General features: G+C 42.4%; 1 protein-coding gene across 1 annotated transcript; it reads left to right on the forward strand.

The window, feature by feature from the left end:
- Positions 1-397: 397 nt before the first annotated feature.
- On the forward strand, positions 398-11,843 carry INSIG1 (insulin induced gene 1). The gene is made up of 6 exons (XM_088150330.1): positions 398-555; positions 2,980-3,386; positions 5,371-5,495; positions 6,805-6,971; positions 7,903-8,002; positions 9,596-11,843. Exons 2-6 carry the CDS (start codon positions 2,987-2,989, stop codon positions 9,623-9,625), a joined length of 822 nt encoding a protein of 273 aa, XP_088006456.1. The 5' UTR covers positions 398-555; positions 2,980-2,986; the 3' UTR covers positions 9,626-11,843.
- Positions 11,844-12,819: the final 976 nt, after the last annotated feature.

Genomic DNA, 12,819 nt, shown 5'->3' on the forward strand with positions numbered 1-12,819 from the left:
CGGCCACCAACCGTCCAGTAGCGGTGACAGGACGGGGAGGAGGAGCCAACGGCAAGAGAGGACGGGAGGACGGTTGGGGGTTCCCTGGGGGGAGCCGGGCTGCCTGAAGAAGAAGCGGGCGCCCCTACGCGGGCCCAGCTAAGGGCGCCACCCCCGTGCTAGCATTGGGACGTTCCTTCCTGCCACGCGCCCTCTCCCCCCCCCCCCCGGCTCGCTGGCTCGCTCGCTCCTTCCCGCCCTGTCAGTTGAGGGAAGGGCGGGTGGTGTGTCCCTCACGTCATATGGCCCGCCTGGCTCCGATTGGCTGGCCAGCCTCACCAGACTGCAATGCTGCTCCCGGGGCTCCTCGGCAGCGCCCGCCTCCTCCCCTCCGCGGCTCCCTCCCCCTCCCACTCCGCCGCGTCAGCGACAGCAGCGTCCCGCTCGAGGGCGGGGGGCGCCGTCCGGAGAGCCTCGCGCCGCGGCGCTCGCGCCTTTATAAGCCGGCCGGACGGCCGAGGCGGCGCGTGTGCGCGCGGGCTGAGCGAGAGGGACGGCGCTACTGAGCCCCAGCAGGTAGGCGAAGGGGGGCGCGCGGGGCGAAAGAGACGCTGCCCCTCCCAACCACCGCGGCTTCGCGGGAGACGGGCGGCGAGCGGACACCTGGGACTCCATAGCCGGGGGCAGTCTACCTGCGGGTACCGGGCGGAGGGGGAAGCCCTGTGTTCCCCGCGCCCTGCCTGGTGGGCTCTTAGAGCCCCTCGCCCTCGAAGCTGCTGAGAGGAGGCAGCCCCGGTTCTCTAGCCTTTTGCAGCAAATCAGCCTCCTCCACCTGGGCGCTCTCCAGGTGCGTTGGACGGCCGGGGCCAGGGGGGTTAAGAAGAGCTGTCCTTCCCGACTGATCTGGTTGGAGAAAACTAGCATGTAAGAAGATCCAGTTGGCCTTTGGGGGGGGGGGAGAGATATGGACCTTTGGGTTGGATTCACTTGGTGGCTCTTTGCAGCGGTTCTCTGCTCTCTTTTTTAAACTCCCCCCCCCCTTGCAATAGGCAGCTGGGAGGGTTAAGTGCCTCACACCTACACACCACGCTTGGTTAACATCTTGTTGGCTTATTCTCTGCATGACTGCTTGCAGGCAGCAGTTGTAGGGCTAAGTAGGATCAAGAGAAATGGCAGCGGAGGCTTTAAGCTTCCTCCAAATGCAGTTAAATGCTGGAGGGAGAAAAATGGGAAAGGAAGTATCAATTACAGGTCAGGTAAAAACATAGCTACTCCCTTGAGTTAAGCTCAACTCCTTGTGACTTCCTTGACGTGCCCATGTCATTTTCTTGGCAACAACATGGAAGTGGCTTGCCATTGCCCTCAGGGATATTTATTCAGCTTCCCAAGCTGGCCTGTGGCCTTGGCTTCTCCTGGTGGTCTCCCATCCAAGTACCCATGATGACTCTCTTTAGCTTTTTCCAAAGTCACTTGCTTACGTTGATGAAGTCTTGAGAAAGCACACTGATCTGACTTGGAGGGACATTTGTTTTATTCCCCCCCCCCTTCTCTCTGGCAGGAGAATATGGTGGAGTCAGATGTCAGGCTGATGGTTCTGTCCATAGAGCAGAATGGATTCTGCAACCAGATCCAGTGGCCTTCACTAAGATCTCTCAAGAGGCAGCCTTTTTCTTATAGTACTAGCACTGAATAGATACCACTAGTTTGCCATCTTATTACAAAGTCTGCCCTATTCTGAAGAGGAAAAGAAGGAGCAGATTAATAACCAACATAAAATGGGAACTTTTAGATTATGGGCTCTAAGTATTTGAAAACTGTTACTTAAAACATTCCCATTTTACTGGCATTAGGACAATTTGATGTTACATGTTTAATACTTAGTAAAGCATAAAGGGTCTATAACTATAAAAATCAGAATCACGTAGGCAGTGGTTGTTCCTGTCACACCTCATAGAAGTTGAACCATGAAGAAGCAGGATAGAAAGAATGTGGATACTTTTGAATTTTGGTGTTGGAGAAGATTCCTGAGAATACCATGGACAGCCAAGAAAAGAAATGGATCGTAGAACAAATTTGCCCAGAGTTCTCACTTGAGGCAAAAATGATCAGGCTCAAATTATCCTACTTTGGACACATGATGTGAAGATCCAGCTCACTTGAGAAGTCTGTAATGCTGGGAAAGGTGGAGAGAAAGAGAAGAAGAGGACGACCAGCAGCAAGGTGGATGGACTCAGTTGTAGTGGCAATGAGTGCACCATTGGAAGACCTGAAGGACCAGATCCTCCTGGAGAAGGTCTATCTATGTGGTCCCCAACTTGTTGGCACTTAATCAGTCAATCAAAAGTTTAAAGGACTATATTTTATCCCTAGAAAACCCTTACTGCTTTGACATCATGATATATAAAATTACATGCTGCTGACGTCAATGTTTGTGTTTGGAATTTTAGATACATTTTCTCTGTAGAACCTCTGTGGGATTATATATTCCTTGAAACAATGCAAATAACGATTTAATGTTTTTATCCTGCTGTTCTAAAAATTTCAAAGCAAGGTTTGCTTGACAACAGCTTTGTGAGATAAAGAAGTCAAATGATTTTGCAAATATGCTTGGCTAAGGAGCCATTTTAATGGAACCCTAGTTCTGTATGCTGGTAATAATACTCAGCATTACTGCCTCATTTCCACTGTAAGAATTATGGATGTGAAACACCTTATAACAATGCAGTTAGGTAGGCCAAGACTTGTGGGGAAGGTTTGTATGTTTGTTTTTTTGTTAAAGGTAAGGAGAAAATTCCTTATTTAAGGTCATATCTAAGGATCATTCAATAGTGACATTTCAGGTCATTCTCTTAGGTCCTGTGCCATGCTGATGCTGTCAAAGGAATTTTATTGGGCCTTCGGTTAATTAGAGAAATATGAACCATCAAGATTTATACAGATAGCAGGCTTGAGAGCTCTCCGAGTATTCTTGATGCTGTAACACCTTGATGCCTCTTTCAGGAACCTGATGGAGAACCCTGTGCCCCAACCAGAGAATCATACCTGGAGTTGTTCCTGCACAGCCAGGGGAAGATACAAGGGTCACCTCGGTGGAACTGCAACAGGGCTGGCAGCCAAAGTGGGTGAAATGCTAAGTTCATCTGTTTCCAGTTCTCCCCTGACCTTGGTGGGTCACACAGCGCGGCACCCGAGCAGCTCGAACAGTGACAGCAGCCCTGGTAGCAGCTTGAACTTAAGCAGGGACTTAGTGCAGCGCAGCCTGGTGCTTTTCGTGGTGGGCACTTTTCTTGCTCTGGTGCTGAACTTATTGCAGATCCAGAGGAACGTAACGCTGTTCCCTGAGGAAGTCATCTCTACGATCTTCTCCTCTGCCTGGTGGGTGCCCCCTTGCTGTGGGACAGCAGCAGGTGAGTCACGGGGTTAGAGCAGGATTGAGCGGGGAGCTTTTCAAATAAAGGGTTGGCGTTTCCCATTGTTGTTTCTCCAAGATGAGTTAGTTGCCCAGGACTGTGTATGTTATTTTCTTGCTTATTTGCTTTAACAGCATTTTTTTCTCGTTGCTGAGCCAAATAGGTGCCCAGAACGGCATTTAGAAAGTTACGTATGTCGTTGATGCGATTCGATATCAATAGGGATACATTTGAGCTCACAGGGAGAACACCCAGATCAGAAGTAAGAAAATAGCAGCCTTTAGCAGTGCAGCCTGTTTCCTTCTTCCTGGACTGCCAATCTTTGAGAGTTGGCATTATTCCTCATCCTGGAAGCAGAAGAGTTTCCTCTAGTTATTATTGCTGGCAAGTTTTTAACACAGGAGCTGGCATGATTCATCATTACTCTTGGCTATATAATTGGTTCACAGTGGAAACTGGTGAGTCGCGTGCTCCTGTTCCTATTGGTTGTCAGCCTGAACATGCCACATACTCAATCAAAAACAAGGAAGTCACATGTTGTGACAGCAGAGGAGGGGAACTGAGACTTGGCTTGGTGCCTGTTTTAAGAGCAGCTTCAGTTCCTAGCAAGATGCTCACAAAAGATGGGCCTTTTTTTTATTACAAAGTACAAGGAAAAGCCCAAAGCTCAATTACTGTAATTCTTCTTCAACTGGGTAAGCTAATCCCTTTTGATGGTTGTCTGTTCCAGAAGGTATCTTCAGACATCAGGGTTCAAGTCTTAGTATTTAACAGAGCTGTTGTTGACACAAGATTGCACACAGCTGTCCCTTTGGTTCCAGGGCCAAGTATGGCATCAGGCTTACAGTCTCTTTCCAGCAAGTCCAGATGGCAAAAAGAAACTTGCTTTTATTTCACAAAAAGAGATGGGATTTTTTACCACTACACCATAGGCTGTAAAATAAATCAGGCAAAAGGAAGTGTAGAGTTAGTTGTTGCATGGAACTTGTAGGATTGGCATGGAGATGACCAGGGCATTTTCAGCTGGTCCTCATGCTGATCTGAAAACACTTCATGTGATTTTCCATATGGGGGAAGTGAATTTCTACATTTTACAGTAGCTAAGAATCAAATCACAGAGACTTTGAGCCTTAGAGAGGCGTTCTTATAACTTACTCCAATAAGTATTATTTGTAAAAGTAATTGTTGATTGCTTCAGAAGGCAGCCTGTTTCAGCAGGAGGTACCTATTAAATGGATAGCTTGAGGAACCTGTCATTGACAAAATAATATATAAATGCTATAATTAAAAGTTAAATGTCTGCATTCTTTCTATTTGCATAAACCCTTCAGAAAAGAAAAATTTTCCCCAAGTGGAAGAAGATTTATTTGTGTATTTATTTATGTATTTATTTAATCTATGTGGGATATCTGGATTAAAGAGTCAGAAGAAATGCTGGATTCTTAGTTAAAGACTCCATATGAATACTTACAATATTTACAGTATTTTCAAAATTGTAAACTTTATGTTGGTTCCACTCGTGGCTAAAAATCTTCAACAGTCTTTCATTTTAATACAAGCATTGTATCTAGAAAGAGAGATTCCTTTAGAGTGCTAAGGTTTATATAAATATTTATACCTGGGCACTTTCTAGAAATTGTCAAGTACTCCTTTTTGTAGTAGGCAGGTCATAGAGAGTGGCCATTTCTGCCTACTTTTTACCTGATTACTAGTCACAAGGAATCATTGTCCTCTGGGAACCCGAAGTGAAGATTCCAGGTTATCAGCCCAGCATTGTAAATGTTATTTTTTAAAACTACTGCTGCTTCCTCTGCAACCTTATGCATGAGGCAGTTTGAGGCAGTTTCTTAAATATAATTAATAGAAGTCAGAAGATGAAAAATAGGCTTTGCTATTTGCTGAAGAGAGGAAAATGAACTGTAACTTAGAAGTAATAACTAAACAATTTAACCATCTCATTCTTCTCCTCTTCTGTTTACAGCTGTTATTGGTCTACTCTATCCCTGCATTGACAGCCATCTTGGTGAACCTCACAAATTCAAACGCGAATGGGCAAGCGTAATGCGATGTATTGCCGTCTTCGTGGGCATTAACCATGCAAGTGCTGTATCCTTGTAAAAATTGGCTTAAAGTTGCCTAGTTTTTTTTTTAAATCTTTCCCAGCATTACTGGACCAGCTTCAATTGATTCGAATAATTACATTTCACAAATCAATGTCCATGCTACCTATTCTTTAGAGCAGTGTTTCTCAACCTGGGCAACTTTAAGATGTGTGGACTTCAACTCCCAGGATTCCCCAGCCAGCCATCCTAGCTGAGGAATCTTGGGAGTTGAAGTCCACACATCTTAAAGTTCCCGAGGTTGAAAAACACTATTCTAAAGTATTTGCTTAAAATTTATTGTATCTCTTTCAGCTTTGTCTTGAAGAATCTGAACTCAAGCTACCAGAGCTGGCAAAAATAAACTTACTGTCTTCTATGGCATGAGGGCTTGTTTTCATGCTAGTGCTGGTAGAGGTACTGATCGTGATCTGAAGGATCTTCGTATTCCCTTTCTGGCTTCCAAAGACTTAGCCAAACTTATATCTAATACTTAAACAATTCATACCAATGGACTTAAATAGCAAAATGAGACATAGCCAGCTGTATCTCTTCATTTGTGGAATGTAGGCATTGCTTAGGTCATGGCTGGCTGGGGAATTCTGGGAGTTGAAGTCCACTCATCTTAAAGTGGCCAAGTTTGGACAACACTGGCTTAGGTGTTATCAAGAGAAATTTATTGGAAATGTAGCAAATTGTGAGGACAGGAATTTTTTTTTACACTCATAAAAATTTGGTAGGCCTATAAGAAAGCATTCTTTTTTAAATGTCACATACAGAACTGGAGATTGATTCAATAATCTACTGTCCTCCAGCTGCATTCATACAAGACATTATTTTAAGGTAGATGTGCTTCTTCAGGCTGCTTAATTGTGAAAATGTAGCCCGTGCTGTTTGCTTTGCTTTGTTCTAGTTTCTCCATCAGGACATCACTTTAAATTTTATTTCGTGTAAATTAATGTCTCCTTAAAGAGAGCTTAGAAAATATATAGAAAAGACTGCCCCCTGCAGGTTGAGATACTCAGCTGAAAAGAGGAATTGAGCAGGTTTGCAGGAAAATGGTCTTTCAAATACACTATTCCTGCTTCTTGTACTTTCTATAAATTGATTTCTGCATGTGTATGTTATGGATGAGACACAAAAGATAATGGTAGGAACGATAAAGGGCCAATAAAAAGTGAAAAGGATAATTTTTATTTATTTTCAAATGTATATATGTATATTATATATAATGAGGTGGGATACCTGGCTAAACGTTAAGATTTTTGTTTTAAGAAACTCGCCAGACTTTAAAATTTCCTTAGCTTGCTCCTTAGAAATTGGATTTTGCAAACAACATCCAGCTCTCCCTGACCCTGGCAGCTTTGTCCCTAGGCCTCTGGTGGACGTTTGATCGTTCAAGAAGTGGTCTTGGTCTTGGAATTACGATCGCTTTTGTAGCTACTCTGATTACACAGTTTCTTGTCTATAATGGAGTTTATCAGTAAGTATCTCCTGCATTCTCTTCGTTCAAATTGTTCAGCCGTTTTTAAAAGGCATAAATTATGCTTACGCTTATTTTAGTTTATTAAATATATTTATTTATTATTAGATTTATCGCCTGCCTTTATTTTGTAGAATTCAAGACAGTCTACATAATGCTGCCCCCTCCTGTTTTCCCCACAACAGCAACCCTGTGAGGTGGTGGCCCTAAGAAAGATTTACTGGCCCTAAGTCCACCCAGGGTAGACTAAAATTTGTGGTGTCCGAGTTTCTAGTCCAGCGCCTTAACTACTACACCAAATTGGCTCTTTGAGTATATGTGGCTATTCTGCTAAAGAAAGAACTATCAGTCAACACAGCTTTGTTTCTATCTGCAAGATCAAAATTTAGCTGTGTAATATGGGCAGACCGTTTTAGACTTGGTAGTATGTACAATTAAGAAAAGAACTGGACTTGGGGCACAGAAGAGTAGGTTCTCTCTCTCTCACGCTTTTGCTCAAAACCAGCCTTTCATTTAGGCCCTGTGGAATTGCAGATGGGGAAATGAATGAGAAAGTGTTGAGGGACTGCTGGGCCCATCCCGCTTCTCTCCTGCGCATATAGACCAAGGAGGCAGGCCATCTACTCTGTGCCTGTGTAACTTGTAACCAGCTGGTAACTTCTGTGAGCTTATTTACAAAATTGCATCACAAGATTTTTCTTAACAGCTCTTGGAGGTTTGACATTTCCTAAGGCACATGCATACTTTCAAAGTATTCTCTGTAAATGTGTGTCTGTGTGTGTGTAGACAATTATTTAGTACTGCTAATAAGATAGATCCAAATTCCTCATGCTGTCCCTTTTTCTAGTGGAGCAAAATGTGCAGACCAATTTTGTTGAGATGCTAAAACTACAAACAATTCTCAATTGTTTTTTTCTCTCCTTTCCTTTAGGTATACATCCCCAGATTTCCTTTATATCCGATCTTGGCTGCCTTGTATATTTTTCTCAGGAGGTGTGACTGTAGGAAACATAGGACGGCAACTTGCTATGGTAATTATATATCTCTGCTGGGTTTTTAAAATGAAACGGATTCTTCAGCTGATAAGACCTTAATTATTACCCATGGATGTTTCATGTGATGCCTGTTAAGAGTGACAGGTATTCTACAAGAGTGTAATACCGTCCTAGGGAGTGGGCAGATGTGTTCATGCCTGAGCTCATCTACTGAGTGTTTTTTCAGTAAATGAAGTAAGACAGAAAAGACCTATGTGTGACTTGTATATTGAAATAGCTGTGGCATTCAGCCTCAGATTCTGGAAGCACCCCAGGAAACTTGCTTCTTCTATACCAAGAATCAATTGATTATTTTATTTTTACTAAGAATGTTTGGCCTCAACCATCTTAAAAGCCTTAAAAGTTCCTGTATCTCTCTACAACTGGCATAACAAATTGGCTGGGTAATGAAGTGTCCTTGTCTAGGTTTCAGGATGGCACTGCCAGCAGCCTTGTCAACAAAGTGACTTTAAGTAAATCAAATGTATTGAAAAACAGGTTGGGAAAAAGGTGGGTTTTTTTCTCCTAAATATCTCATCCAACAATTTAGTCAAGCCAAAGTAGCTTAACAACAGCTTCCAGATATTAGCCTTCTAAATGTTTGGGGGAGGAATAATTAGTGGCTGAATGGCAGAAAGTAACAAAAGCTGCTTTTCCCACTGCAAAAGAAATGGCATGTGTTGCACTTCCTTCCATTCTGCTGTCCGAAGCAGGAAGGACCTACATCCTTCCTTATTTATTTATTTATTTATTCATTTATTCATTCATTCAATCTATATAGCCGCCCATCTCAGACCAGTGACTCTGGGCGGCCAACAATAATAAAAACAGTCAACACTTAAAACAGTACAGAAAATTAAATATAAACATAAATGCAGCCAAGAGATCTTTAAAAACCGTCAGTATCAGCACAACCATGAAACAGGCCCGGGCATAAAGCCAGGTCTTCAAGGCCTTCCGAAAAGCCAAAAGGGTTGAGGCCATCCTAATCTCAGGAGGGAGGATGTTCCAGAGGGTTGGCGCCAGAGCGGAAAAGGCACGTCTCCTGGTCCCCGCCAGCTGACATTCCTTGGCCGATGGGACCCGGAGCATGCCCATCCTGCTGGACCGAACTTTTAGTGTGCTTATTCTGAGATCTGTGTCTCATTAGACCTGTAATTTGATGTGGCTGGAAAATGTTTGATGTGCCCAACTGTGACCTTTGATCCAGTACCCAGAAACAAACAGGGTGGTTATCCTTGGGTGGTGGCTAGAAGTGAAAGGACGCTTCACTGGATTATAACCCTTCAATTACAGGCCTGCTTATTTCCCTCCCTTTGCTTTCTTTTAAAATGGTAATTAATATTTCAACAACAATTACAAAAGTCTTATCTTTGTTATGGGAAAGGAGTTCCCTGAAAGATGTTTCTGCCTGATAGATCAGATTGTTTTCTAGGACTTCAGTAATAGCATATTGGAATCTAAGTCTTACACAACTTGGGCTGAGCTGCCTGCAAGCCTAGCAACAAAACCAACTAATTTCAAAGAACACAAATTTCAATGCAATACTTTTTTTTTTTATTACAATAACACTTTTGGCTTTGTCCACAGGGTGTTCCTCAGAAGCCTCACACTGACTAAACACCTGGATCCATACTGTCTTTGGGAAAGCAGAATAAGGTTCAAGCTAGGATTTTTCTTCTTGAATAGCCAGTGTGAGCTCCCTGCACCTGGGAAGAAAATAACTCACCATAAAGTGGTCAAGAGCTTACCTTGATTTATTTCCGAGAAGTTTCTGAGTTTGACTGTTTGGTGGAAAAAGTTCAGCACAGACTTCATGCACAGCAAGCCTGTTCTTAATGGCTGTTCTCCCAGAGTCCTTGAAATTGCTGCCCTTTTTCAAAGCCTTGAAGCAATTCTTAATTCTACAAGTACCCAAAGGACAGTTGCTTGGTATAGCATGGTGGAGTAGTAAAATAGTATTTCTCCAAGTATCGTTCATCATATGGTCACCTTTAAAACGAAGGGGACCGGAATGAAAGAACCATTGTTATATGAAGGAATAATGGGGCAGGCCCTAGAGAAGTTCTTTGCAGGCCCCCCTGTTGCGGCAAGGCTAGTCCAGGAATTCTACATTGATTTATGTCTTAAGCACCTGGCTTCTTGAGGTAGGGTGCAAACCATCTTGAAAACCAACAGAAAGTCTGTCAGCTGCTCAGCTGTTTTATGACTCCCGATATCACTTCTCCTCTTGGAAACACACAGCCAAAATTTACTTTTGTTTCAAAAGATATGCCACTGGGTCTCTGTTAGATGGATCCTTAAGAACTTTACCAAGAAGTATGCCCTCATTATGCTATACCAGTGAAGAGGAGAACATTTTTATGGGATACCTGTTGAGTGTTGGGAATCTGGCAGGTTTCAGAGCTGAAACAGGACTTGCCATGAAAGGAAGGGGGCAAGCTAATAGTGTTACTTAAAGTCTCTTGTAAATGAACTCTTGTCTGACGGTGCGTTTCTGAACAGATCACTTTGTGTTCTTGTTTTTGCAAATTTGCAGAACTTGCAATCTGTGATTGCTTTATAAGGAAGAGTGCTAATGTCACTGCATTAAATATCGGGTGTTCTCAACTAGTTCCATGGTGAGCACAATAGTTATTTTAATACCATAGACCACCACTGATGTAATGAGCAGATGTTAGGTTTTCAAATTTAAAGTGCAATGTACAGTTGAAAGGAATCTGAGCCTTGTAGTATTCTCTTTAATATCTCCAGTGAACAATGAACATTAAAGAGAAAAAGTTTTGAACTTATTTAATGCTTCATGAAAGCAAAAGTCAGCAATAATTTAACTAGTATTGCTAGTTAGTGTCTTTTACTAAACCCTTTTGAAAAGGAATACTCCACTCCTGTGGCTCTGATACAAAAATGAGCTTGTGCTACACCACCATTCAACTTCAGGCACTTTTGTTTCCAGCCTTGTTCAGCTTCTAATCCAATCAGAAGGTTATGTTTTAGACCAGGGATAGCAAGTTGTGGATTTCCAGATAATTGTTGAACCAGTTCTCATCATTTTTAACCATGCTGTCTGGTGCAGATGGGGACTGAGAGCCCAAAAACATCTGTGAAATCACTGGTTTCTCTGAGTGTTAGATAAGCTGAAGAATCTTCCCAGGATTTTCCCCAAAGTGTCCCAAAACAGCATTTCTCAAACTGTGGATCCTTTTCCAACTTTATTTTCTGACCTCCCCCACTGAACAGCTGTTTGAGATATGGGGACACAAAATCCTTACAAATAGCTCAAGTGATGCAGCTGTGGGTGTAAGTGGACGAGGGCACTAACCTGCAGTAATGTTAGAAGACTTGGACTCCCTTAAACTAACCAGTTCATGGTGAATGCAACACTGGAGGTGGTTTGCTTTGCTGCTCTGGGGAAGGTGACTCTACCTGATAAAGAGTCGCTTTCTCGAATTCTAGGTTCTTTTGCCATCCTGGGGACATTAAGCCTGAGATGTCAGTGTAGATTTCCTGTTTGAAGTAGAAATTAAATTCAGGTGCTGGGGAAAGCCTGCCACAAAGGGAAGGCTGGTTTTCTAGATTCTAGAATTATTGTCTTATTTTGGGCTGAACTAGAGAAGAATTCTGAGATTCCGTCTGCTAATGTGCATAGCAAAAAGCTTTCAGCACACATCTACTCAGCATGTTAATGCAATGGAGAAGGAAGGGAAGGCGATAACTCCAGGACAGTTTCTCCTCTAGCTGCTCCTTAAAAAAGAAGTAAGCAGAAAGAGAGTTCAAAGGCTATATAGGCGGATCGGAATAGGGTTATGTTCCCCACTCCTTGGTTTGACTAGGAAAATATTTCAAAGGTTATTGGAATGCTTGTGGATCATCTCCAAACTAAATTTTTGAGAATTTGCTCACCTCTGCATCAAACATGTTTGGAAAGCGTTTTAATCTTAATCAGATTTTTGTTTGTTTTTCCTGGATTGGAGATTTTTTTTAAAAAAGGCTTCACGCAGTGAGGAATACATTACTTATTCTGAAGAAATTACATTGAAGTTTTTGGTATTACCGAATAGTAAATTATGGGCTGCAGCTTTAAAGCCTGGCTTGTCATTTTCCACTGTTTCTTTAAACTGTATTAATTCACTTCTTATATAATCCAGTTTTAATGGTATTACCTGAGTGTGCCTCTGTAAAATGTACGTGCAAGACAAAAGCCACTATATCCCCTAAATTTAATTTTGAGTTTAAGGTTGCACAAGGGGAAATAAGTACCTTTCTGTACCTTACAACTAGATGTAACTAAAGGTGGACAGTTGTAACTGTAAATATGTAATCATGAAATCAGATATTTTATTTGTAAAGTTTATTTGTCAATCTGTGTTTTGAAATGACAGCCAAAATACGTTAGAAGTTCAATCTTGCCAATACTTGTAAGTATCTGAACCAAAGTGATCAGAGTTTGTGTTACAAAGAAAGGTGTGTTGTGGGGGGAGGGGGGAGGGGGGCTTGCACTATATTCCAGATAAGAATCCTTTGATTCTCAAACTTGGTAGATTTTTCAACTGGGTGTATGTGAGTGTTGTTGTTGTTGTTGTTGTTGTTTTTTTAATCCATTAAAGGTTTTGGCCATTTAGGTTCTGTGTTTTGTTAAAAATGATCCTCTCTGGGAGCGATCTGACAGATAGAAATGCTGGATACTTTCTTCACAAATGATACGGTTTGCTTTAACCCGGCACTTCAGTCACATGTTGGTATTTGCAAAGGAGCTAGCAGCCTTGTTCGGCGCCACAATGTTCTGTGAAACTGTCCGATAATATTTGCACTTG

The sequence above is a fragment of the Python bivittatus genome, unplaced genomic scaffold (genome assembly GCF_059951505.1).
Source record: "Python bivittatus isolate LINGU-HERP-01145 unplaced genomic scaffold, Pbiv_v1 ctg000610_np1212, whole genome shotgun sequence".
Classification (NCBI taxonomy): domain Eukaryota; kingdom Metazoa; phylum Chordata; class Lepidosauria; order Squamata; family Pythonidae; genus Python; species Python bivittatus.